We start from the raw sequence: 27,894 nt of genomic DNA on the forward strand, positions 1-27,894 counted from the left end.
ATGTTGGGCCAAGCTGGGGAGTTTCTTGTTGCGTGCCCTGTCACAGCACTTCTCCACCCAAAGGAAAAGGAGAATGTTACAAGCAAAGTCCATGGGGCGTGCTTCTTCTATTGCTATGCAAAAGACATTTCAAGTGAGGTTGACATCAAAGCGATGCCGTCAGCACTGAGCATAATGAGCGCCAATGAAGGACTGCCACAATTCATACATCAGGGTAGACAGAGAGACTGCAGAACAACGTTTCCCTCTCTTTGGTCTCCTTATTGTGGTGAGGTTCTTGTCAAAGACACAAAAACCCAGCCCCTTGGAATATCAGACATTTGTTTCAGTCATGGTGGCTGCCAGAAGATAATAGCCGTCAGTGTAAAATTACAAATCATTCTGCATAATGCTGTGCTGATTACCGTGAAAGCAATGGCAGTATTTGAATTTTACTCCTTTTTTCTTCCCCCCTTGCCTGTCTTTGTTGCCGTGCTGAGCTGAAGAGCACGATGTGGCAGTCTTGCTAAGCCAGCTTTCTGCAGGCGGCTTTGTGCGACCAGCCCGATGTTGCTCTCAAATTGCTCTTCTGCTGCTCAGCAGAAATGTTCTGCAGGTACTTTGGGGCAGGTGGGTGATCCTACTGCACATTGTCCCTGCAGAAAGCCTTTGTGGGTTCCTCCTTGAGTCTCCTTCATCAGCAATGTCCTACAGCTCTCCTTCCAGGTGGGAAGTGATTCTCTCCTTCCTTACAAGTCTGAGGACCTCTGGTATTTACCTTGTGTATTTCTTTGCTGTTGTGCCTACATTTCCTGCAAAACGTGAGCTACATTAGGATGAGCTTAGGTTAAACCGTGAAAACAGTGTGGTGATGTTTTTGCACTAGGAAGGTGCTGGAAATATTGGTCAGGGGGCTTAGTAATGAGGGGTGCCTGGGAAGGGACTATTTTGTGGTGAGCAACTATCCAAAGGGAATCCTCTGCTGACAGAGGGGAATGTTTTCAGCCATAAAAAGGATCCCTATTTGCATGCATGTTTTCAAATATCTGGTCCCTCCCACGCAGGACCCTGCACTGTGTACAGCTGAATCCACCTTCAGCTCACAGTCTCCAAAGCCCAGGTATTCACTGTAAATCAAACTTTCCATGTTTTAACCCATGGCAATGCTGTTTCCCCTCTTCCTGGCATCACAAACATTGCCAGCGGTGCCGTTTCAGAGAGCAGAGCAGAGCCCTTCATCTTCTTCTCAACACCCTCAGCTTTACTTAGGACAAGACACGCTCAGCTGCCATTTTCGGGTGATTCACGAGCCAGAAAAAGATTCTGGATGCTTCAGAGAAGGGATGCACGAAGCCCTCAGTCACTGTGAGTCACTTCTCTGCCAAATGCTAATTTTGCATCAGAAGCACGTTTCACTTGTATTTTGAGAGGAGGGTTGTTTTTTTTTTTTTTCCTCCTTTCTGTCATTTGAGGACAAACCCTGCCCAGGAGATTCTGAGCACCCACAAGTCACGGAAAACTTGTGGATGCCAGAGCCTCTCATGTGGGATTTGGGACCAGATCTTCCTGGGGTGCATGTCAATGTAGACATCCTCATTTTAGGGAAGTAACTCAATCGAGTTTGTCATTGGTATGGTGGTCTAAGCAGGGTGTTCAGAAAGAATCAGGAAGGTGAATGGGCACATAGACAGCTGCAGGGAGGAGGATTTCTTGGGGGGTTGTGGAAAGCACACCTTTCTTTCCTTCTTTGGTCTATTTGCTGCCCTCTATCATTGTATTTAAAAATATCTTTTTTTTTTCCCAGTGGCAGCAATAAGGAAGGCTGGTAGATTTTGTGGCATTTTCAGGACTTTTCGTCTTTGTTGATCTGTATATTTGATCTTGATTTTTAGTCATGTTCTTCCCCTTTTCTGTTCTTTAATTGTATCAGGATAAACTGTGTGTTTATTAGCTGTCATAGTTAATACCTGTCATAGCTAATAGCTGTCATAGTTAATACCTGCCGACGATCTGGAGTTAAGAGGAAATGGAGCAGTTGGTACCATGTAAGCTTCATTTTTCCTTGCAGAGAAATCTTGGTAGGACTTGCTGGAGCCACATATGTTGTCATGGTTAAAAGATTAAATGCTGGCCCTGAAGACTCAATATTATGCAGTGAGGATGAAGCTTGCAGAAGGCATCCCTCCTCTGTGATGAGGTGAGTGAGGATGCAGGAGTTACAAGTCCCTGTTCCCCAGCAGACAGGGAACATGTGGGAGTTTCAGGTCTTTCTTCCTTTTCCATCTCATCAAAGAGCAGAGGTTTCTACCTAACCAAGGGTAAGAGTGGAGGTGACAGAGCAGCGACAACACAGAGACATACTGCGGGATGTCCTTGCTTAGCAGGGTAACATAAAGTAGCTTAGCTGGGAAACATAAACTGTAGGAAAGGTGTGGAAGGAGGCAGACAATAAAAAGAAGAAAGAAATGACGCAGAAGCCAAACCCCTCCTCTTTGGCCCCCTCCCACCATGTGCGTGATCACTGTACCCTCCCATGAACATTAAGAGCTGGTGAAACAGCCTGAAAAAAAAAAAAAAAAAAGCATGCTGTAGCCCCAGGGGGGGTAGAAAGAAAGTAGAGAGACAAACAATGTCCCTCCTCCGGGAGATGTGGAACATAACTGGGCACGGGGAAACCTGGCTTGTGTCTCGTGTGAAAGATGCCCGAGCAGCATCTTCAGGATTTGGTTCCTGGGTGAGGGCTTCCGCGTGCGGCGGGTTCATTATTTATTTACAGCTGCAATTGTCTCCGCTTGATGCTCGCCTATCTGTGCTGTTGGAGCTTGCTAGCGAGAGATGGGAAAGCCCTGTTAAATCATTAAGCCTCCCCCCTGAAGTGCAGGCCGCGTGCTCTCAATCTGATAGAAACCGATACTGCAGTTTATCTCTGTCAGAAGCGCTGCGAACACTTAGTGTCTGTCTCTTAATCTCATTGTTTTCTTAAAATATCATGTCCTGGTGCTCTGCTGCTATTTCAGCACAAGGGGAAATACGGAGGGGAAACCGTGTTTACCCAGCCCGATCGCCTTCTGCAGCAAGGTGGCTGGGCAGGTGAGTGGGGAGCAGTGGGTGTTGTTTCACCTTGGTTTTGGTGTGGATTTTGGCTCTGTCTCCCCTAACGTCCTCGTAGGCAAGCTGACATAGTACGTGTTAGAGGAATGGATGGTGAGGTGGGTTGAAAACCATCTGAGTGGTCCAGAAGGTTGTGATCAGTGGCACAAAGTCTACCTGGGGGCAAGTGGTGTGCCCCAGGGAGTGGTACTGGGGCCAATGCTCTTCAACATCTCCCTTGTGCCACTTGAATGACAGCACAGGGTGCATCCACAATGAACGTGCAGGTAATACAAAACCGGGAGGAGCGGCTGGTACACCAGATGGGGCCTGGCTGCCATCCAAAGGGACCTGGCCAGGCTGGAGAGTTGGGCTCTCAGGATGTTTTGCACGGGGAAATGCAAGGTCCTGCCCCTGGGGAGGAACAACCCCAGGTACCCGTGTGTGCTGGAGGCCGGCTGGCTGCAAAATGGTTCTGCAGAGAAGAACCTGGAGATCCTGGTGGGCGCCAAATTGAACATGACCCAGCAACGCACCAAAGAAAGCCAGCGGTCTCTTGGGCTGCATTGGAAGTGTTGCCATCAGATGGAGGGAGCTGATCCTTCCCCTCTGCTCAGCACTGATGAGGCCACACCTGGAGTGCTGGGTCCAGTCCAGGGCTCCCCAGTACAAGGGAGACCTGGTCTTACTGGAGAGAGCTCTGCAGATCTTCAGAAGCCACCTGGATGTGGTTCTGGGCCAGCAGTTCTGGGTGGCCCTGCCTGTGCAGGGGCCTGGACCAGATGGCCTCCAGAGGTCCCTTCCCACCTCAACCTTTCTGTGATTCTCCAATACCCTTTCTGGCTTCTTTTTATTTATTTATTTATTTTTTTTTTTCAGCTGAGGAAGCCCTCTCTGTCTCACATGGCTTGTATTTATTCCAGGTGCTGTTTTTAGCTTGGTGTTTCCATCCACAGGGATGATCCATCATCAGCCAAGATTTTCAGTACAGGGAAAGTGAATCCTATGCCCAGAGCTTCAAAGACACTCAGCAACATGCACTACTTTTCACCAGGTGTTCCACTGCTCCTCCCCAAAGGGACAGTATCATGATCGTAATGTTCAGTGTTAATGTTCAGTAATGATCAGCAACACTGTGATTTTTTAATCCAGTAAACCACGGCTGTGTCATAGCACCTTGATAGTGGCAGGGTCCTCTGCTAGATCTTGCCTGTAAGGTATATCTCATTAGGGGAAGCCATTTGTATCCTACCATCTCCTGAACTGGCCAAACGTCCACGAGCCTATTGCTAGTCTGCTTTCTCTATTGAAAACATCCATTCCTGGAGGTGATGGCTGACGTTAGATCAATAAGACACGTAACCCACTCTCCTGGTGCTTCATGCGAACACTTGAGTAGCTTGTTAACAAGATCTGCTGGCACCGAGATCCCACAGTCCAGATGTTTTCCACCATCCAGAAATGGCAAAAAAAATCTGCTGCCACGTACAGGGCTGGTCGATGTGTTAAGGGTTGAGGAGATGACCCCATGGTTGGCAGCTTTCTCTCCAGGATATTTCGTGACGTTAACCTGCAGCTGGTGAGGGTTTTCTCTCAAGCAGATCGTGCTTGCAAAGAGGACAAAACTTTGGGCTGTGGGTCCTCAGTGTGACGGGTCTGACCCACGTCCCCACGTCATCCTTTCTGTGTGTGTGTGCGTTGACACAGCGGGATGGAGAGCTGCAGTCTGCCTGCTGCAAAAATGAGGATAATACCTTTGACCCGCTGGCTCATGGACTGTAATTAGTTTACATCTGAAAAGCACGGTGACAGTGAAATATTTCATGTGTGTCTGTTCATAGAGGCACAGGCAGAGGTAAGGAGGGCGGCGATGCTGGAGGGAGAAGAGGAGGAATATAAAAGGATGGCAAAGATGAAGGCCAGGGATGCTCAAGGACAGAGACACAAGAAGCCAGGCTGATGACGGGGAAGAAGAGGCTGTGCTCCCAGGCAGCAAAAAGGGGAGCACTACGGAGAGAGGTGAAAAGAGCAGTAACGACAGGGAGATGGATCGAACGGGCAAGCCATGGACTGAAGGTGAAGGCACAAAAGGGCAAGGACAGATACATGCAGCTTTTGCAATGAGCAGCTGTGATTTATGTTCACTCCCTTTGTCACATCATCCTTCCCTGGCAGATGTCCTGCACGCAGCATCAGATGTGTATTTGGGGAGGGGAGAGAGGGGATTTTGAATAATCAGACTAACCCTGAGGTATGGAGCGTGCTTTGAGCAGCCTGTAAAACCTACCCGGGGAATTTTCATTAGAAATAAAATCTTGATTAAGTGATAGCTGGGTCCAGTTTTCACTTGCCTTTCCTCTCCTGCTTCACTCTTCTGGGGAAGCATTGCCTCGCTGTCCCCAAAGTTTGGAGGCTACACCATTAAATGCTGTTTCTTGATATTCCAGCCACCTCTCGGTCTTCCTTGAGACCACAGCAGCTCCCCTGCCACTGGGAGTTTACCAAGCTGGGTAAGATGCATTGGTCCCCATTTCCACCAGCAGCTTTTAGAGGAGTTTGTGTACCCTAAAAAGCTTGGAAACAGCTGCAAGGGAAGCTCAGCCTTCTCTTCTGTGCTTGGAAAGGGCTTCTCCACCCAGTTCTCTCCTACTTCCCCCTGGAGCCAAGAGCTTGCAGCAAGCTCTGGCCTGAGATGCCTTGTTAAGGGGATGGGAAAGAGTAAAACAGAGCCAGGGCAAAGAGAGTATCAAAGAACATTGATTTTATATCAATACATTGCACGTTTGCGTAAAGGAGAAATAAAATGTTTGGACATTTGGTTGCACTTCCAAAAACACATCAAAGTGAAAGCGCATAAATAGTTTTAAAAAAACAATGTGCATTAAATAATGTTTTCCTGCCAAAACTTGATGAAAAAAAGAAAAAGAAAGCATCAACTGAAGGGAAAGTGGAAAGCATTTTGATTGAAAAAATGTCAGCTAGCTTTCCTAGAAGCAACAACAAGCAGCAGTGATTGTGCTTGTACAAAATGGGCCCTTCTTCGCTGCGCAGAAGTTTGTTTTTATTTTTCCAGCTTCAGCTGGCTGATCACAGCTCACCTACATTTCCCACCAGAAAGCCAAATAAAACCCACACCCATCCAGGCTTGCCCATTGAACTCTCCAGAAAGCTTTGGGCCACAAAGAGGAGAAAAGGGGAAAACAAAACAAAACAAACAAACAAAAACCAACAGAAACAAAACACAACAGAGAGGTCCAGATCCTTAAAGACATGAAATAGCTCCGAGGACTGGGCTCTGCACTGCTGGTGATGTTTCCGTGATTGGAAGGGGATTTTCTAGGTGTTTTGGTTGCTGCAGGTTTAGTGGCTCGCGGAGAACTTCTAGGTCTTTTATTCACTAATCCTACACGAGCGTTGTGGGCTGACAGAGACATAATCCAGGCTCCTTCAATGAATCTCGTGGAGTTTGGTTCGTAGACGGAAAATGAATTAGGTTAAGCGGGGATTAGAGGAGATGCACCACATGCCTGCTTCGCCCTGCATGATCGTGATTGTTTATGTGTGAGCCGGGAAAAAAATGGTTTGGGGAAAAACGATTGTAAAAATTAACGGGTTTTCCAAACTGAACAAAAGGACTCATACAAAAGAACCTCGAGGGGTTGGGAAGGCTTCCTCGAAATGGCAGTCCTGTGACACTGGACAGCCCTGGAAAGTCTACAGGAAAATATATTTGGGATGGAGCCAGCATCCATGGAGGTTTGATGGCCATGAATAGGCCGTGGATAAGGAACCAAAGCTTTGCTGAGCAAAGAAGGGGTGACAGGAGTGGATACCTTCCAACCAAAAAGAAGGTTCGGGTGATGTTTTAAGAAATGCAGTCATTGAGGTGGCGGCCCCACCGGTTGTCCTCATTGACCCCAAGAGGCCAGATCCTGCCCGCAACACCCTGGGCTTCTTGCCGGTGGTGCTGGAGCCAGGCTTGCTGCTGCTTTTCTGGATTTTCTATTTTAAGCTGCTTCCGTCAGAGGTGCGGAGTCGGAAGTTGCCATGCCGACCGGGAAATTTCAGGCCCTAAAATAGTCAAAACTTGCTCCTGCGGCGTGCGAGCGTGCGTATGCTTCCCGAGAGGGAGGCGAGGAGCGAGCTGGTCGGATGCAGCTTGGCGTCGGGAGGCTGTGAGCATCCTTCCTTCGCGGGGGAAAAACGACCCCCTCGAGAAAGCATGTGCAGGGACGGCTTCCCTGTAGGATCCCAGCAAATAAAAGCAATGGTGGGCAATAGAGAGCAGCAGGTCCTAATAATCACTCTAAAGCATTAAAAAATCTTATTATTCTTGGGTTTACTGTTATTCTCGCTGTTATAGAGGTAGCCTGTGGAACCCAAGGAGGAATTGAGTCCTCAGCGTGAGACACGGAGAGCACTGGAAGGAAATTGGATGGTTTAGGAGGTAATGTGCATCTTTCAGGGAGGTGTTGAACCATGCTTGTGGGCTTCTTGGTCCATCGTGATGTGAAGGATTTGCAGCTGTGTGCTGAGATACCCGAGGGCTGGACCGATGTATTTCCCCATGGAAATGCCCTTGCACAGCTTTCCAACCCAAATTGTCTGCTTCAGCTTTTCTCCCAGAGTGTGGCACCTCACTGTTCTCTGCTGCCTTTACTGCTGGCCTTTTTGTCAAATCCCAGGGCGTGGGGGTTGTCTGACCCTTAACCATGCCACACTTTACAACAGCATCCCGTGGAAAGGCTGCATACACAGCTGCCCTGTGTGTACGTGTCACTCTTAATTCAATCCAAGTTGACCGAAGATCCCTAAATGTGTGGTTTTTTCCTGGTCTTTTTTTTTTCCTTTTTTTTTTTTCTTAAAGTTATTTGAAACTGTGGTAACCTATAGGAGGGAGCCACTGAAGAGATGCCCGAGGCATCAAGCCTGTGACACAGAGCTGGTTCAGGGGCCGTTTGGTCTCTTGTGCGTGCTCTGCTAAGGTTATTCCTCAGACTCGCAGAAGCATGAATGCAAAAGCTGCTTAGCCATCGCTGTACGAGGAGAAAATCAATTAGCTTCACATGCTCAGAGCCAGCCAATTCTCCTACCCTGAAGTGGGCTCAAGCAGCTCTGCAGCCACCAGAAACCAGACCCTGGGATGCTCCTCACTGTCGCCAGCCTGGGTGGGGGCTCATCGAGCATTTGGACAAGGGGCAGGCTCACCTTTCACAACCTGGATTCTGCCTTTTTTTTATTCCCTCCTTCGCTGCTATTGTTTTCCCCCTCACGCCCCTCCAGCCAGTTGTGGCTCTGCGGTCCACGCTCACAAATGCAATCCTTCTGATGTATGAATATTTCACAACCGCTCCCTCCCCTGGAGACAGCGCCTGCCAAGGAAGCAGCCTCCGCGGGGATGGAAATCGTAGTGAATGACAATCTTAATGAAAGATCTCTTCTCCGAGGGCATCTCTGCGGAGGAGCACACACCGTCCTGCGAGAGCTCGCTGCTCACCAGGGCACGCCCCGCTCTCCGGTTTGGAAAAGACTTCTTGGTTTGTCTTTGGTGGGCGTACGGAGCAATGCCACTCCATCTTTTCCCAGGACACAGCGTTTTATTGGTTTGGAAATGCCTTGGGACGCTCTGGTCTGAGCTCCTCGTAAGACAGGTGGAAATATCCTCCCTACCGTGGACATACAACGGCATAGCCCCAAGCGTGGTGTGGTTCTTTGGGTCATTTTTTCCATCAGATAGTTCCTCCCATCACAACACGCACGAGCAACCAATAATCCAAGTGCACATCAAATCCATACAAAATCAAGTGTCGCAAAAATGCACGCATGGGGCTGTGTGTCCATGTGTCTCCATACCTCCACCCCTCTTCCCCATGCCAACCTCTCACCCGTCCCTTCCACGTCTGAGGACACCGAGGGGGACTGCCACCTACGTGACACGTTTTCACTGTCACTTGCCCCGGATTTTTCCGCTGAGCACAGCCCCTGGCTACACACCGGGTTTCTGCCCCCCATCCAAACTGGAATTATTCATGAGCATAAGCATCTCCAGCAGGACAACACAGCTGCCTCAGCCATCAGTATACATATAGCTACGTGTAAATATCCCACTGCATGTATATAGCCGCCTTATAGATACCTTAGATACCTGATATTATATGTTGCAGACGCATCTCAGCTCTCCGAACAGCAAGCGCAGCACATGGCCGAGCAGGGCCAGGGTGCTGTCTGTCCCTCCGACAGTGGGTGGCACTATGTCACCAAAATAGCTCCGCTTCCACTGCTCCAATCTTCGCTTTTCATCTCGAAAGCAAGGTTAAGCGCAGGGGGATTCGCGCAGCCAGCTTCGGGCTGCCTCGAGGATGTTTTTCTAGGAAAATCAGAAATGGTAAAGTTGCTCTGAAGGCTGAGCCTGCTTTGTGTTGTGCTCTTCTCAGCCTTTTGTTTGTTTTAAGGACCAAGAAGCATCAATTAGAAAAAGTTGGGATGGCTCCTACTTTGTTGTCCTATTGTCTTGTAAAACACAGTCTAATTGCTTGTCCACTTTTTGAGGGCTGTACTAATTTGTGACACTCTCTCTCCTACAAACAACTTTTAAATACCTGTAGTGCCTGGGGCTCGGTGTTGTGGCTCAATCTTAATAACAAGAGATACGGAACTGGATTTACATCTGTTGCAATAATTTTCCTTTGCATTTCTCTTCTACTAGAGATGCGAGGGAGATAGCTGGGTCTGCCTTTCATCTGCTGTAGGACTTTCTTACAGGAGACTCGCCCTAATTAGCTCCCGTTGCAAAACTGCTGCTAATGTGAACTGACCACGAGAAAATAAAAATACAGGATCTCCTGGCATCTCAAAGCATCAACGTGTTTCAAGGTGGCCCAAGCACCAGAGCAGAAATAGTGTGCCGTATTGGGTATGTCCCAGAGCAGTTTCCAGTTTGGGTGAATCATTTCCAAGTGGTGCATTACACCAGGAGGTGTCAGTGTCTCCTGCCTCTGCTCTGGGTGCTTGTGAGAGGTTTAAGGTAGGAGCTGCTTAGGGTTCGCGGGCAACCCAGTTGAGGCTTGCAGTGGTGCTCAGTTGGATGGAAAGTTGTCCCTGCTTTAAGGAACAGGACCAGCTTTCAAATCCATGGAGCAAACCACGAATATATAGAGGCGAGGAGGGGAATTACCACGTCTGTTTGCTTCTTCAAATAGGACAGGGTTACAGCCATTTGGGCAAGTCCTGCTTTTACCCTCAGTGAAAATGACCCTTAATGATGATGCTAGGAGCAAAACACCATGTGCTCACACATTTTTCAGGCAGCCTAAAAAATGTGGGACCCTGCTGCAGCCAGCGTAATGGAGGGGTTGTAAAAGAACAATACCTCATCTCCCTAGAGGGCTTTTTATCCAAGGGTCCTCTGCTCTCTGACACACCTTGCCCAGTTCAGGTTCCCCGAGGCAGATGAAGGTCTGAGCAAGGAAACTGGAGCACAAACAGGGGACAGGCTGTGCCCAGCCTGGCACGCCGGCTGCGTGGACACCGCCATCAGCAAGGATGTAAGTCATGCCTGGGAAACAGAAAGCAAACAAAGTGAGTCTGTGAGCTGCAAATGCTCACTGTCACACGACGGGGTCTGCACTAGCCCGGGCAACCAAGGGTTTGTGGTGGCCCTGCCTGTAATGGTGACGTGGGACCAGGCTTCCCTTGGCAGATACAGCGTCCCTGGGACCACAGAAACCTCACGTTTACCCTAGGGTGATGCAGGACCTATTTGTTCTTCTAGAAGATGTTTGGAAAAAGTTTATGGGAGAATGACCAAAAGACGTGGCCATGCCAGTGTTTGCCCTGCTCTTCTTCATTTTAAAGCAAACAACTCTGTGGATTTTATGCCAGCTCTTTATATTCTCTGGTCTGCATAAATCCGCCCAGCTTCAGACACCAGTGGGTTCACGTTTGCTCATGCTAGCTAGGGGCTGGCTTGGTCTGCTTGCTGGCAGCGATGCCACATGCCTCCGTGTAGCTCCAGCTAGGTTCGTTTTACCGGGACCAGATGGAGGCAAAAGGGGCTCTTGTCCTGGGGGAGATTTCTGGGTGTGGGAAAACACCAGTTTCCCTGAGACACGCTGCCTTTATGCATCCCAGCATTGCAACATCAGCCTCCGTGCTCCCTTCTGTGGAGGCGCTGGGGCACAGGGCTATGAAAACCATGCAGGCTGGACCTTCACCCTCTTCTGCACAGCATCTGCTCTGCTTGGGTGAACGGTGCTCAACAGCAAGGGAGTGCCAAGTGGCAACGTCCACTTCCGTGGGGTTTGCTATCAGAACGGTGCGGTTTTTATATTTGCTGGTAGAAAAGCCAAACTCTGCCCTTGCGGTGAAATCTGTGAGGTTTTATGGAAAATGAAGCGAGGCAACTGTGGCTCTGTCACCTGTGTTGGAGCTTGGGAGCCAGTTTCTCCTAAGATCAGCCTCACCGCTCCCCATCTTTCTTCCTCTAACAGGAGCAGCAGGCTCACTGCCCCACCTTTCCTTTCCCCGTATGCCCTACTTGCCACCTTTTGGGTGGCAACATTAAATTCTGCCTCTGCAGCTGCACAACGTCAAGCTTTGCCCAGACTCGTGCCTGTCCAGCGCCCACACAGGCTGCAAGGCTCAGAAATCCCCAAGGCTGAAGCCCTTGGCTCAGACCCATCCACCTGGCTTTTCTGCCCATCCATCGCCCCTCTTCATGCCAAGTGTGGACATTAAGTTCAACATGCAGGAGTCACAGCCCTGGCCCGAAGGACCATCCTCAAGATGCCCTTCGTTAAACGATTTCTGCCAGGGTCATTTATTGACAAGTGCTTTGCCCGGGCTGCATGGCACATGTTTTTTTTCTGAGCTGGATGCCTCGGTGGGACTGGCTGGAGGTCTCGCCCACAAGCCAGAGGCTCTCAGGAGAGGCTTTGGCTTTTCTCAAATTAGGCAGTTTCTGACTCACAGCCTTGTGCCTTGCTTTCAGATCGGGCAGAGAGATAGAGGAAGGATGGGTAAGGAGGCAGCCTGGTGCAGGTTTCATCCCAGGCTCTGCAAATTGCTTTAGTTAAATTGGAGATGTTGTTAGTGGGCTTTTGCCACGCAGCTCACGCCTGCTCTTCAGTTAACCCTTCCCTGGGAGCAGAAAATGAGAGGACTTTTTTTCCTCACCAGGACCGAAGCAGAGTGCTAGAGAGGTGAAACTTCTTATGTGTCGTGGGGTCCTGACAGTCAGGATGAGAGCAAGCAACTCGTATGGGATGCCGTGATGGCTCTATGTGCATCTAGGGGTCCTCCTGGTTTGTCCAGAAATGTTTCACCAAAATCTGAAACATTTCCACTAGCCTTTCCATCTGCAGGAAGCTCTGCGTGCAGGAGCCAGCTGCAGAGAGGGCTTAGGAAGGAGCCAGCAACAAGAAATTTGGTAAAACTGTCCCACTCCCCATCATGCCGGCTACTTAGTTGACAAAGTAGGCTATAAGCTCCCAGAAAATTATTTCTGAATACGCACAAAGCTAAAAGGCAGCTACTGTCTTCCTGCTGGCTTGAAGAGAACCAAGACAACAGCTAGACACCGGATGGCAACAGTTCATTAGAGACTTGGATTTCACTGAAACTATTTAGAAATAAAAGTTGCATTTGCTTCTAATGTGATGACAAGTGCATCAGGAGAAGCTGCTAAGATTTTTATTTTTTTTTCACTTTTCAAATTGATTTATCTTCTGTTAATTAAATTCTAGTCATATGTTTAGGAATCCCGCTATTGCCCTTAAGGATTGCTTTCCACAGAGCCCCAGCCCTGGGGAGCGGCTCGGGGTCAGAATATTTCCCTGGTTGGAGTCGGAGCCGTGCAGCCTAAGCATGCGTGTATCCTCACATTAACCAACACATCCCATCGTGTTTATCCAGTTCAGTTTCTTGTGAAATACTCCTACCAGATTCTGTGTGTTTTCAGCCCAATTGCTCTGAATGCAATTATCCGATCTTGCTAAAACTGTTTAAATGCGATTAGCCAATATAATTATCCAATAATAGAGCTGGTCCAAAAATTAAAGTAGCAGAAAGAAGAGGGGAAAAAAAAAGAAAGCTGAGGCATTTGCAACAGATTTTTTTGGATTATTTTTCCTATTTGACAGTATGGGGAAAAAAACCTCTGAAGCAAGAAGAAGACTGTTTTCCTTGTGGAAAAAAAAAACCATACAAAAAAAACTATTTCTGCCATATCATCAGAATTCATTCCCCGAAAACAGCTTTCTGTCTGAAAATGCTGACCCAGGGAAGATTTTCTGCCATTTTCCATGCGCTCCTCTTTATCCACCTGAAGGCACACAGGAGATGGTGTGGCTTTGTTCCACATGAGCGGAATCAACAGTGATCAATGTCCCGCAGAGAAAAATGTGTCCAGAACCTGCTGGAACTGGCCGGTGGTGCTCTCCTGCCCCGGTGATCCGCCTTGTGCTCCTGGGGCAATCGTTTGGGGGTGACGAGGGAGCCTTGCTCCAGGTCTGTGGTCAAATGCCGTGCCGCAAGCAGCAGCATCTCGAAGGTTTGCATCCTGCTTTACTCAAAATAATCCCTCCAAGAACACCCCGTGGTCAGTGCCTCGGTTTTCACCGAGAGGACCTGAGGTTGAGCACTACTGAACATCTCAGTCCCTTCTTTTGAGTTTGGTTCTTGGCCATTTTCTTCACCGTGTGAGCAGGCACATTCAACCTCAGAGGCATCAAAGCACCACGACTCTCCCAGCTCAGGAAAGGAGGTTAGAAGCCAGCTGAACAAGTCGAGGCTTACTGCTGTGCATTCACTCTTCATTCTTCATTTGGCTAATTAAGCAAGAAACCCGGGTCGTAAATTAATATGATTAAAACAAATGAAGCAGTGTAGAGTACACCCTTAACTGTGCAGATCATAGGTCACTCCAATGTACTTGTTTGCTTAGCCCACTCTGGACAAAGTCCTTGCGGATTTTGAACATTTAATTGTCGACTCTTCATTTTTTACAGTTCATTGCTTGCAAGCCTCCCGAGGGCCAAACCCTGCCCCATCCTGCCCCAAGGGGGAATGAACTGAATCAACAAGAGTGATGTGCGTGCTGCTGAGGGTGGGACACGGCTGTGCCCACTCTGCACTTTGGATGGAGCAGAAGCAGCGGTGTTTCACCGCGGAGGAACTTCCTACCTCGCAAGACCCATGTTACCGACCTCCTGTCCCCATCAGCTTCACGCCTTCAGCACAGGCTGGGTCTTGCAATTTGCCCTGAACCTCTCTCTGTCTCCAGCTGGGGGCAAGGCCAGTGTCCGTTCCCAGGGCTGGTGGCCGTGGTTTGTCCCCCTGCAGGTCCGGGGGCTGCTCCCCTTTCCTCCTGCTCAGTACCAGCTCACTGGGCACCATGCTCTGGTATACCAGCCAGCCACCACTTCCATCATTTCTTGCAGTGCTGGAAGTATCCAAGTGCTCCCTGCGTGGCCCCGTGGAGGAGAATTGATAAGAACTGAATCGCTTAAGTTTGGGGAGAGAAGTCAGGGAGACCAAAGCGACCTGCAGTCCCGTCCCCTTCAGCCACAAATACCCCGGCCACGCTGGGAGGAAAGCACTGTGAGGGTGTTGCAGGCACATCTCCGACCCCTTCGTTAGCTGGGCCCAGCTGCCCGTCTCCTTTCCTGCCTCGTTAGGAGCTCTGGCCCCTGCACAGGTAAGCCAGCATTCAGGGTGGATGCAGGGAAGGGCAAACCACCAAACACCAGTGTTTTTCTGTGCCCCAAGGGTGTGGGTGAGACCATGCATCTGCTGGCTTGAGGTGGATATTGTTACTGGAATTTGGGATTCCTTTCGGATTAAGCATCATGCAGCGCTCACAAGGCTCCACTTAGCTGACATGTCTGAGCTCTGCCTGAAAATCTGATTTCTCATTCATTACTTCTAAAGCTGTGTTTGTTTCTCCGTTCTTTTTTTGATTCTTTTTATCCCGGCCGGTTGTAACATGCACATCCCTGTTATGTTCTTTAGATGTACTGCTCTGTTTTTACTTGAACTAAACATTTCTTTGTGCTCTTTTCTCTCCTTCTCCCGGTACTGGCCCTTTCCCCAAATTCCTGGCACAGGCTGTTTGTTTTCTATGGTTTTGCTTCAGCTGAGCTTGGTTATTGAATGTCCTCTCTTCTTTCCAGAGAGACTCCTGCTCCAGACCATAGGCTGGTTTTCCAACACATTAAGTTTCCATGTCTTTCCTCCACTTTGACAAGATCCAGTTTTATCTTTCAAAAAAGTTGCATAACCTTTTACATCTCTTCTTCTGTCCCAGTTTCTAAGGATGCAAGGTGCTTTTAGTGGTGGTGTGTGTGGTACATATATGTCTTTCTCTCTACCTGCTGCTTCTTTCTTAGCTTGAAGCCATTGGCCAACGTTAATGGAGATGGACAGAGAGTTGGAGGGCTAAAAGACTTCAGGTCTGTGAATATGTGTGAATGAGCAGGCAAGGAAGATGTTCTGTGTTTTCTAACTAAAGGGCAGGAGAGGTATGTTTCTAACTATTGTGGCTGTGGGGGAAAAAGCTCAGAAATACGACCCACGGGCTCCAGATCCAAAGGTAAATGAAGAATGTTTTTTCTTTTAAACCCCACGCTTCTAAACTATAAAGTCTCATGATTTTGGAGGGGACAGAGTCATGGCTTTTAAGCAATTGGCTATGAAAGCAGTGATGTCGGAGTCTCCTGGCAGTCAAGAGCAGTCAACAGACCACCACCACCCCACAGGTGGTGATCACCACCCCTCTTCACCTCCTTATCTGTGCTGGTGCCTTGCCAAGCTGTTCCCAGTGGCAGGAGAGCGGCGCTTCCAGTCTGGAGCTCTGCTATTGCCTCCTCATCCATGGTACAGACCCAGGGAGAGGACATCACGGCACAAAGCGTATCAAAGAGCTGGATGGACTGGGTAACCTTGGGCAAGTCACTTTACCTCCCCATGACTCCACTTCTCTTCTCACCCCGCAGAAATTCCTGAAGGCAGGAATTTTCTCCATTGCTGTTTGTGCAGCACCTACCCCTACAGGTTGTGCTTTGCTTTTAGTAATAGTTGTGAGCACAGCAATCTCCTTCAAGGGCCACAGGATCAGCATCACCGTAGAGAGCAAAGAGAGAGCCTGTAGGAGGCATTTCTCGGGGATTTTGTTCCTTGGATGGGTGCCCCTTGGCTAGGATTTGTCTGGCAGGCACTTTTCCCAAACGGCTCCAAGGAGATGAAAACAGAGGTGGGGGAAAGGAAGGGAATAGAAGAGCGGGAGAAGAAGGAAGGCAGAAAGCAAAAGATGGCTCTCTCATCGGTCAGAACAGGTAGCTGCGGACTCGAGGTAAAATATTCCTGTCTGAAGACTGGAAAAGCTTCCCCAGTCCCAGCCTCCTGCGTGCACAGACCCCACGCAAGCAGCCAGCGTGGACTAGGACATCACTGCCTGCTGCTGAGGAGCACAGCAGAAAACAGCCACGTTTGCTTCCTATGGGAGTTCAAGTCACTCCCTGTAACATCCAAAAGCTCAAGAAGAGCTTGTCCAGCGTGTGCATTCGCTCTCCTTCCTGACCAGATCTGGCCCTGCTAGGGGTGTTTTACCTACGGTTCCCACACGAAGGAACACCCTTTGCTGTAACCCAGCTTCTCCCTCCCTGCAGACAGCTATTTACAGGATTTCAATGGGTAGGTCTGAAACGACTCCATGTCCAGAATCACCACTGCCAAAGGAAGGAGACGGGGCGCTTTGCAAAGGCCTTAATAATCTTCCTGTTGCTCTGGCTGGCAGCTTTCGGCATGGGTCCCACATTCTTCAGTAGCCCTTTCCTTAGCAATGAATAGGCTTTTAGTGCACTCTCATAATGGTTGCTTTTCCTGTGGCACTCGGAAAAAGCTTTCAGCCCGCTCCTGCTGCTGCCCCCACTGCCTCGCCGTGTCCACCAGCAAGATGTGGTGGCTCTGCTCAGCGTATCCTCTGCTGCTAATGGAGCCGCTCGTTCATTTTTCTCAAAGCTCCTTTGCAAGCTTGGGGTTACAAGGCAGAGGTTGGACCTCCTCACCCCCCCGAGAAGCACAACTAATGCCCCACGAGTCAGCAGGACCAGGGGGCTTCAGCCCAGGGCACGGGGCTGCGCTGTGCCAGAGACTGAACTCACACTCCCTGATGCAGGAGGTCTCGGCTCTGATTTAAGGCAGGTGATATGCTTCTTCTGCCTTGTTTTCCTCTCGCTATGTCCCAGTAGGGCTGATACTCTAAAATCTGCACTGACCGACTCTTAAACAGCCACAGTAGTGTGTAATATACTCTGCGTGGGTTTGCTGTTGGCTTTTTTTCTTCTGGATTTGATAATGATGCTATTTAACTAGAGAGTCCAACTTGCTTTAATGCAGGTTAGTAAAAGAGCCTTTTGACATCCCAGCAATTCTCCCAGATGCCGACATTAGCCAGTATCCTAGACAGCTTTGAAAATGGAACGATAGATAATATAAGCTCAGATTCTCAAAGGCTTTGAGATCAATGAGAATTACAACCCACATTAGGTGCCCATGCAGATCTGGCTAAGAAACACTTCTGACACTGTGGACTTTAGGACCAAAAAGCTCATTTCCCGTGATGCAAATGTGACGGGAGGATAGGGAGAGAGCAGCAACGCAACACACAGCTGCGACTTCTCAACCATTTGAAGTTATTTTCACTCTAACCTGCAGTCATATCACATGAGTTGCTGTGTTTCCTTTTTCTCTTATATTTGGCTTTTTGATTTTGCTGCCCAGGAAAACAGCATGTGTTTGCCATTTACCCTATTCATGTGTCACTTCCCAAATTTCCTCCGATTCCTATGTATCTTTTCAGTGTGAAAGGGAAAATTGACATCTCCCATTTCTCTTTGCTTCTCACTTGGAGAACACGGGGCTGAGTTTCCCTGCTAGTAGGCAGTTAAAGGGTGCACAGGGGGGTTCTGCAGCCGTAGCCGCAGACTCTCAGAGGGAGGAAAGCAGGGTTTCATTCTGTTGGTACAGACTTCTGCTGATAGAAGTACACCAGGGACCTCAGCTCAGGGACACGGCACCTAAGAGGTGAAGATGTTGCACCTGAATGGTGCTGGAACCTGTTCTGATGGGACCAAGACGGCTCTGCGGTGACACGAGCAGCAGGGACTAAAGCAAGCAGGAGGACCTCACAAATGGGTTGGAAAATTGCATCTCCTGCACCTAAGTGTCAAACTCCCTGTGTTACAAAGGGAGCAATTTTACCACGGGACTGAAAGACAGTCTTGGAGTACAGAGGCAAAGAAGCTGTAACATTTTCCTAAATATATATTCCACGGCTGTAGCAAACATGGTAAGATTTTGTGGTTTGATACTTCTCACAGGTGGTTAATACACCCACTTGGTGAAGCAACCAAGCCAGAACACATCGCTGGCCAGGTGCGTGCATGCGTAGGTAAGATGCAGTCCTGGTAGCTCCCCATCTCTTGTTCTCTGGTTTGAAAGACATTTATACAGTCCTGAGGTCTTGCCATAAACAACCAAGTACTTACCTTCAACAGCCTCTGCTTCTTTATACCAGCCAGGTGTAAACCTAATTTTTCAGGGAGGAGGAGAAGGCTCTACTCCAACCCCTGACAGAAATGTTATTTTGGATGCTGACAAAGAAGGGGTGTAGTTGTTATAGCAACATCACTTCTGGCAATCTCAGGCAAAGCAGTGCTAGGCTAAAGCAGTCTGAAAAATGGAAATGCCTGCTTCGCCTCGGCACTTTTACTCCTGCTACAGCAGTGCAGCAACACTAACACACACCGAGAACTTGCTCTTTGCTCTTGTCTGGTTACTTTTCTGCTTAATCCATGCATAGCCGTCAGGGGCCTTGTAGCTGCTGGTGGTGGTTGAGTCAGCAGCCACAGGGCTTGGCAGCAGTGCACTCGCAGAGTTACTGCTGAAGTGCAGCTGGAAGTAGGGGAACAACATCTGTGGCTGTAAGGGGATGCCTTCGTTAGCTCCTGCCCGCTGCCTCGGCAGTAATGGGCCAGGGAGAGGAGTTTCCACCGATTGTAAATGCACGCCGTGCTCTTGTGCTCTCATCTCAAGGAGTACAGAAGAGCCAGGAAAGGTGCAGAAGGTGACAAAAGCACACAGTGAGCTCTGTAGGGTTTCTCTTTAGTCTGGAAAAGAGACAACTGAGGGTTCAAAACAAACAAACAAAGAACCCTAGTGGATGAATTCACAGGAGAACAATGCATGGAAGGCTTTTAAATCCAAAGGACTCAGCCGCCATCATGGGGAACACCTGGGCCGCAGGTTGTTGGACACGTGGAAAGTATTCTCAGAAGATACCACATGTTCTTGCCTTGCTTTTGTATGTTTCTTTTCTGCTGCTCTTTACTCTGCTGTGCACTCTGAGCCTGTGGTTATTTTTCAGAGACTTGTTTGGACCACGAACAGCCCCTTGGTGTGGCCACCGTCATGATCCCACAGTAAGCTGGGTGCATGGGAAGATGTTCTCCAGTGGGCAAAGGGCAGCTGCACAGCGGCACATGTCTTCTGGTGTCAGCTTTACTGCTCCCATTCACTGTCATCCTGGTCTGCTGTCACTCGTCATCAGGGAAACTATTCACGGTCATGCCATAGCAGGGATAAAATATGTAAGAACAGATATTCCCTGTGCTGCTCTGAGTAACTGAATCACAACTGGTGTCCAGAAATTACTCATTTTTTTTTCTTTCCGTAGGGTAGATTTTTATAGCATATTCCTTACAGCTGGTGTAAATCAAGGAGTGTTTTGATCCTGAATGCCGGGAAAAGCCTCAGCTGCTCAGCCTACCAGCCTCCTACCTCCAAGCACAAGAGAAACCATCAGCACTTCCACTTCCACCACTCAGCAGCTCTTCATTCAACCACGTTTCCCCTAGCAGAAAGGCTACCTCTGATCATTTCCCCTTCTTCTCAAGTAGCAAAGCTTCCCTGTGAGAGATCACACAGCTTGTTTTCAGTTCAGACCCGCTTGTTTTGAAAAGCTTGACCCTGCATTTCCCAGTGAGCTCGAGGTGACGTCCCCTCCTACAACAGGATGTCACGTGTCCAAGTCCTGAACAGCTGTGCTTGTTCTTGCTCTTTTTTTCCTGCCCTTCTCCCTCTTTACCCTCAAAAAACAACCTGATGGAGACCCTACAAAGGAGGAAATGCCATTATGAGTTGAGAACCTTCTTTTTCAGCACATGGAGATTTGTTTTTCTTCATGTTTGTACACTCTGTTATATTTAGGCCTCTAAACCATTCTGATTTTGAAGAAGCAGGCAACACACACAGTTTTAAATTTATTGCCGGTTCAATACAACTTTGTTTCCAAAGCCACTCAAAGGAGCCTTACAGTAAACAAGGTCATGTGTGTGGGTGGGTATTATTCTATATTTTTTATTTTCTTGTTGGTAAAACTGCATGTGCCTTTGGAGAATAAAGTTAAATATTTACCCCAGATCAACCATCCCTGTCTGCAGAGTTTATGTTTTGTTGGAGTTTGGGCACACAAGTGGTATTTGCAAAATTCCCTGCCTGCCTCTGCTATTATAAAATATGCTCACAAAGACCTGTTTTCTTTCACACTCAGAATATTTTCAGTCAGGCATGAGAACATACGCGGCCTGGAAAGACGGTGAATCCAGATGTGACACTATGATAGGATTATGTCTGGGACTGGCTTATTTCGGGTGCTGGCCAGGAATCTCTATGAGGAATAGTCTTGGGACTTGTTCCTGTGATTTCAGATGTCTCAAAATCAGGTTTAGTCAGATGGTCCAGGTCGCTTCGTGCAGGTGGCTGGACCCTGCAGTCGGCCAGCGGTGGGGTGAGCATGACGGTGATACCTCCCGCACACTTCTTCCAGCCAGAGGCCGGCAGGGAGCATTTCTGTGATGTGGCTGGAGTCTGTCCAAATCGCTTGGCATCCCAGGCCCAACAAAGTCTTCTTGCCAAGCTAAAGTCTGCATACCGAGGCAGTGCTCTAGGCCTTCCTGCCTCAGCCAGCGTGATGTGGCTCCTCTGAGGACTTCATTTTGCCTTGCGGAAAACAAGCTCTCTCCCACATGCTTTTCATGCCTTCTCCTCAGGAAACAAGGCCACTCTGTAATATGGCCCCTTGGGACACTGCAAGCTGCCCAGAACATCTCAGCTGAGATGTTTTGGAGCACCTTTATTCAAACTTCAATTGAAAAACAAAAATATACAACCAAACCCTTCCTGCCCTCTTCCCTTTCATCTCACTCCTTTCTCCACCCACCGTGACTTTCATGCGTCAGTCTTCGAACTACTTCAAATTAAAGCAGTCACAGGAAGTGGGCAGTTGATCTATTTCTAAACCTACAGAGGCACATTCCTGTTACGTCTCAGAAGAACAGAGACTAAACAGCAACCAAATCTCTGCAGATGAAAATTTCTCTCACCCAAGGAAGCTCCTGAAAGCTGCAAAAGAACTTGCTGGTCGTACGAAGACGGCGATACCTACCAGCAGGAGGAAAGAGGGAAGCAGAGGTGGCATGACTAGTGTTCACTGTATACAATTGGTAAGAGGTTTTGTAGGAAATATGGTCCAAGGGCTGCTCTAATCTGTGTCAAGAGGGCATGAATCAAGAGTGAGACTCAAGATGCTGAAAACAACCCTTCCTCTTCTTTCATCTGCTTCCTCCCTTAGCAAAAAAACTCAAATACGATTTCTTTTAGACATTTTGTTGACCTTGCTCAGGTAAAAAGAAGTTTCTTCTCTGGAAAACCTAGGGGTGTAGCAGTCACTGCTTCACTTCGTGTACTTTGCTCTTTCAAAAGTATCTGTTACATACAGTGCACTGTGTGTGTGCTTTGTGGTAGTACATAATGACACCTAACATATTCAGTAGGACAGACAGATTCTGTGTACTAAATCCATGGAAATGCAGGGTGGATTCCACTTTTTTCCATCCCCAGAAACAAAACCACAAAGCAGAACCTGTCTTTCATACCTTCACTTATGGCTGAGATGTGCAGCACTGTGAAGTTAACAGTGAGATGTGACTTTTTGCAGATAACACAGCTCTTGCCCTCCAGAGGCTTGATTTTACACAGAGGACACCATGAAGCTCAGAGCTATCTCCAGATGTGGATGTCCTTGGAGCCCGAAGTACAGCTGAATTTTAGAGGCCAGGCCAGGAAAAAAAAAAAAAAAGAAAAAAAAAAGGATGCAGTTCAGATGCCAGCTTAAATCTGCTCTGAGGAAAAATAGCTTGAGTGTGTAAGATGGAATGAGTGTAATGTATACAGAAGTCACACCGGGAGGTAAATAATGATTTTCTACAGTATTGTTGTACGGTCTTTTTTATGGTGACACCTGCATTGTGAGTTGGGGGTTCACCTGACAGAAAATACCTGAAACCTGGGTATCCTAAGCTAATCATCTAGGTCTTCTCCACATGCAGTGGAGTGTGGTAGATACCCCCATGGGAATTTCATCTCATCTGCCTCTCTTAGATGGGGGTGACCTTACCTGTATCTCTGTTGACTATGGAAAAAACAAGATTTGCCTAGATTAGAAATTAAACTTCTAGGTAAACTAGTTAAATTACATAACTCCCATCCTAAGTGTCCATCCCACTGGTTTTCAGCAAAATCATGGTAAACATTAATAATGGGAATGGATGAGCAGTAGGAAAAAGGAATTGGAAATCTTTCCTCAGAGGTTTTTGTCTGAGGAAGTTTCTGTATCAACTTCCCTAAAAAAAGTAGGATTTTTTTTGGAGGGAAATGGCTCAAAATAAGTCTTGTACTCTGCTTGCTTGGTGCTGAAAAATAGAGGGGAAGGACCTGATTCCACTGCAGTTGTCAGGGTTTTTTCATTCCCTTCACTGAGGCTGGAATTTCAAATACCCACCATGAAAAAGAGGTATCAAACAAAATTTGACTGAAAATCAGCAGGACCTCTTCATTCCTGGGGCAGTGGTGAAAACTATGTTTGCTCTCTCCTCATTCAAAGCAAAAGGAAATTTGGTTTCATTTAAAAGGAACAGTTTGATTATCTGTTTGTTTTTGCCTGCTTGTGATCTCTCTGATGTTTTCTGGAGGAAGGACTCTAGCCTGGTGCAGGTGAAAGCCAAGACAAAACCAAAATCTTAAAGTTGCAACAGGGGAAGTCAAAAACCCTAATTTAGAAGCACCATGGGAGTGGACATTGGAAACATGCAGGCTCATTCACTGGAAAGCTACCAAGATCTACAAGTGCTGAAATGAAAACATGACACAACAGATCAGTCAACACTTACTACTGAATAAATCAGCAGGCTTCAGTGTTAATCGCTGCAGCCATCCATGAACTCTCACAGGGTGCAGAAAAACAGTTAGTTCTGCCTAGAACTTTTTTTGGGATGATGGTCATTCATATGGTTCACCAGAAGAAATATTAAGAGTAGTATAACTGTTTGGAATGGTGTTTGGATCAAAAAATGAAGAGAAGAAAATGGAGAGGATGCTGGAAATCTGAAACCTCATAAGGTCATGACGAGGAAGCTTGACACAGGCATCCCTAGGTTGGGGTGTTCTTCCCAAAGGGAAGACTGACCAGCCTTAGCACAGGTTGAAAAACATGCAGTGGGATCTAGGATTTTGGGGTGAGGGTGTGCTTCTGTGGGTCACCCGGCTGTTCTCCTGACACTGCTCTGAGCAAAGCCAACCGCGCATGACCATGGAGAGATTGATTGATAATGTGGAAAAGGCCTGATTTTAATTCTTGCACTTGCCTCATACACTGTGCTGCTATCAATGAGTTTTCCGATTTCATACGTTCTTCTTGCTCACGCATCCCTGAATTTCTCCGCTAGGTTTTCAGTTTGCATATGGGAACACACCATTTGCGTATTATTAAAGTAATCCATGAAAATTACTAATTAATTAATGCATGATATTAATGAGTATTATTAAAGCCGATAGGACTTTTGCCACAGCCAAGGGCAGAAGAGGAGTAACATTTTGTTTTTTTTCCATTGGGCTTTACAGTGCAGCAGGGAGTAGGCACACGAGGACAATTTTCAGTGGTCTTGTGGGTACAGTAAGTCACAGTGGGCTTAGAATGCAATGAGGGAAATCATCAAGAAACACTTTGTAACAGTAACGGTGGGGTTTCTGTAAGGGATGGATTAGAGAGTCTGTGGCATCTGCATCACTAGAAGTCTAAAACCAGGTGAGACCAGCATTTGTTATGATGGGTGTAAGGAGAATGAATTTTCTGCTAGGGTAGGAAGTGGACTGGATATGTCTCTAATAAACTTAATATTCTATTTCTATAATAAAAAATAGTGCAACCTTTGCAAAAAGACAGGTTAAACCTCTCTGTTCAGGGCCTCAAGTACATATTTGAGGTCTGCATGGGAATAGGTCAAAATCACATTTCCAGTTTGCAATGCCCTGTAAATAGGTTGTATCTTTAAATAAATTTAAACTAAAATTTTAATTTAAATTACTTAAATTAAATTTAAGTAAATAGCATATAGCTTAAAAAAAAAAGAAAAAAAGTTTTAAAGCACCCAGGTATCTTTTCACTTCTTTTTGAAACAGGTGGAATTGAATGTCTTTGAACGTGTCTGCAGATGCTTACTTTCCTGTTTTGTCCTATTAATTCTCCCTCATAGTTCCACAAATCAAGTGTTCCTTAAAAGTTATCAGGAAAAAAAGAAAATCAAGAAAAATATCCCTGGTACCTTGAGTCACATGTGTGAACAAGCTGCAAGTCAAGACTGCATTGAGCTCTGAGGCAGGTGGTGGTGGACACAGTTGTGGTGACAATTCCCAGGAGCTCCAGCCACAAGGTAAGGATCTTTAGGTCTATCCATGAGGCTGGAAAGTAGAAAAGACTCTCATTAAATCAGGATTATGGCCCCATCACACCCTGTCAGCCTGCTTAATTAGTCTGGGCTACTCAAAAAGCAAATGTGCTGCTGGCTATTTTTACAGCGCGTTTTCTGCTAGGCTGTGTTTTGCTGATGTCAAGGAAATTAACTGAAACAAAGCCTCTTTCCAAATCTGGGGGCAAGTGTGGTGCTGTGGAGGCACTACGGGTAGACATGGAGGGGCCAGTGTGAGCCCTGGGACACTGAGGGGATGGTATGAGCCGTGGGGACAGTGAGGGGGACACCAAGGAGGACACTGAGGGGACATGTGAGAGCTGTGGGGACAATAAAGGGAGATGTGTGTTCTGTGGTGTCACTGGGGGACACTAAAGGGGAGACTAAAGGGGACATGTGAGATCTGTGGGGACAATGAAGGGAGTGTGTGCACTGTGGGGACACTGAGAGACACTCTAAGGGAGACCCTAAGGGGTCATACGTGAGCTGTGGGGCCACCAAGGGGATCACAGAGGGGAAATGAGAGAGCAGTGGGGACAGAGGGTGACACTGAAGGGACCTGTGATTACTATGGGGACATTAACGGGTCTTGTGAGAGCCGTGGAGACACTGAGGGGACATGTGCGAGCTGTGGGCCCCCCAAGGGGGACACAGAAGTGACATGAAAGCTGTGGCGACGCTGAGGGAACACGTGTGCGCTGTGTGGACACTGAGGGGCCCTCTGAGGAGGACACTAAAGGGACCTGTGATTACCGTGGGGACACTGAACGGTCATCTGAGAGCTGTGGGGACACCGAGGGGGACACCGAGGGCCATGTGAGAGCCGTTGGGGCACTGAGGGCCCACGTGCGCGCCGCGGGGACACCGCTCGGGGGGCGCTGAGGGGCCGGGCAGCGGCGGGCAAACGGCGGCGGCGCGGGCTGGGGTCGCTCCGACCCCCTCCCTCCCGCGCCGTCCCGTTCCGGGCCGCGCCGGGGCAGCACCGCCCCTCGGCCGCCGGGTCCCTCCCTCCTCCGGGGCGGGCGGGCAGCGGGAGGCGGGCGGCTAGCGGGACGGAGGCAGCGAGCGAGCACGGAGCGCGCCGCCAGCAGCATGGAGCCGGCGGGCAGCATGGAGAAGGGGGACGGCGGGGAGAAGGCGGGCAACGGCCACGCGGAGGGCGCCGAGGAAGGCGGCGGCGGCGGAGGAGGGCGGCTGCGGGGCTGCCGGGGCTTCCTGCGGCGCAACGCGCTGGTGCTGCTGACCGTGTCGGGGGTGGTGGCCGGCGTGGCGCTGGGCGCCGCGGTGCGGGGAGCGGCGCTGAGCCCGGCGCAGGTGGCTTACCTGGCCTTCCCCGGGGAGCTGCTGCTGCGCATGCTGCGCATGGTCATCCTGCCGCTGGTGGTCTGCAGCCTGGTGTCGGGCGCCGCCAGCCTCGACACCCGCTCCCTCGGCCGCCTGGGAGGCATCGCCGTCGCCTACTTCTTAGGCACCACGCTGCTGGCCTCCGGCCTCGCCGTCGCCCTCGGCTTCATCATCCGCCCCGGCGCCGGGGCATCCGCCCTCAACACGCCCGGCTTGGGGCTGCCGGGTGCTGCGCCCCCCAGCAAGAAGACGGTGGACTCCTTCCTCGACCTCGTCAGGTAGGGCCTTCCCTCTCTCCCTCCCTCCCTCCCTCCCTCCCGACCCGGAGGATGATGACAGACCCGGCGATGTTGCACGCTGCCGCTCGGGCACCCCCCTCCTTCCTCCTTCCTCCTCCCTCCTGCGGGCTGGCTGCCTCGCTCCCTCAGCCTGCCTTCCCTCAGCCTGCCTTCCCTCAGCCTGCCTTCCCTCAGCCTGCCTTCCCTCAGCCTTCTTCCATCCCTCAGCCTGCCTTCCCTCAGCCTTCCTCCCACCCTTTCTCCTAATTTTTTTGGCCTGGGGGTTGTGAGGGTGGCGAGTGTTTGACCAGGGCTGGGTGCCCGGCACCTTCTCCTGCCCCGCTGCCTGTTGTCGGCCGTCTCTGGAGCCAGGCAGCTCTTCTCATCTGTCACACACACCTTTTTCTTTTGTGTTTTTGTATTTCCCCCCCCTCCAACCTTTGTTCGGTCTCTTCACACAAATCCCAACCTGCCTTTGCCTCTCGTTGCACCTTCACCTCCCTTAGGTACAGGTGTGGAAACACAACCCTGTATTTTCATCAAGGAGGTACCCGGAACATCACGCGGCGTGTTAGCACCCTCCACAGAGGGCAAAAGCTGAAGACATAACCTTTTTTCTTTTTTCTCAGAGCCCATGTCTTGTCGAGATCTGCCCAGCTCTTTAAATAAAAGAGAAATAATTACACAAATGAGGCAGACATCCAGGCAACTTCTCGAGTCCCAGACTTCCAGCAGCGTTCACGCTCTGCTGACTTGTGGTGCAGAACCCGAGACGCGAAGGGCTGATGCGTCTTGTTATCCTGGGTCAGATTCTGCCACTTTTTCATACCTGAGGGCAGTCACAGGGAAGTACCGCAGGCGTCTGCGGGAAGTGGTGGAATAAGGTAAAACCGGGGAGGTGCCGCTGGGGCTCCCCTGGCAGATGCAGCTGAGGGAGTGATGGGAAGTGGTGGAGGACTGAGTGTGTGGAAGTTCGCGGAAAAGAGGGAAGATGGAGGGCTGTGGAGGTGGCAGGCCTTCTTACCGAGATGTAGACAGAAGCGTAAGGGAGGTGACCTGCAACGTACCAGCCGAGTGGCCGAAGAGCTGTGCTTAGCAGGTATCTCGGTCATCGCAAAGCAGAGGGGAGGACTCTTAATTTGTATCTTGGCTTTTTGAGTTCAGTTTTTCAACTGAGAGACTTTTTGATGCATCTGGGTAAACAGACATGACAGCAAAGATAAGAAGAGTTTCTAAAGAGAAAATCTATATTTAGAAATCCGTGTTTTTGTCCTTTTCTCCCCCATCTCCAGATGGACCAGTCCAGTGGCCCATTGGCCATCATATATTTCATATCCGTAACC

At 49.0% G+C, this 27,894-nt stretch overlaps 1 protein-coding gene and 1 long non-coding RNA gene across 4 annotated transcripts in view; one reads left to right on the forward strand and one right to left on the reverse strand.

The window, feature by feature from the left end:
- Positions 1-1,815: 1,815 nt before the first annotated feature.
- Positions 1,816-26,392, reverse strand: LOC125182426 (uncharacterized). 3 transcript variants are annotated; one of them, XR_007162121.2, is made up of 5 exons: positions 26,253-26,392; positions 24,786-24,921; positions 22,062-22,225; positions 10,439-10,624; positions 1,816-9,436 (listed from the first exon to the last, which is right to left on the reverse strand). It is a non-coding gene; the product is annotated as an uncharacterized lncRNA (long non-coding RNA). The 3 variants fall into 3 exon arrangements; XR_010829968.1 differs by lacking the exon at positions 22,062-22,225; XR_010829967.1 differs by lacking the exons at positions 1,816-9,436; positions 10,439-10,624 and having other exon boundaries at positions 20,375-22,225.
- The window catches only part of SLC1A4 (solute carrier family 1 member 4), a 29,118-nt gene continuing 27,155 nt past the window's right edge, over positions 25,932-27,894 (forward strand). The window contains exon 1 of the mRNA XM_048060750.2: positions 25,932-26,551. Coding sequence (XP_047916707.1) covers positions 26,022-26,551 — 530 coding nt within the window. The 5' untranslated portion in view covers positions 25,932-26,021. The remainder of the gene's footprint in view (positions 26,552-27,894) is intronic.

This window comes from Anser cygnoides, chromosome 3 (genome assembly GCF_040182565.1).
Source record: "Anser cygnoides isolate HZ-2024a breed goose chromosome 3, Taihu_goose_T2T_genome, whole genome shotgun sequence".
NCBI lineage: Eukaryota > Metazoa > Chordata > Aves > Anseriformes > Anatidae > Anser > Anser cygnoides.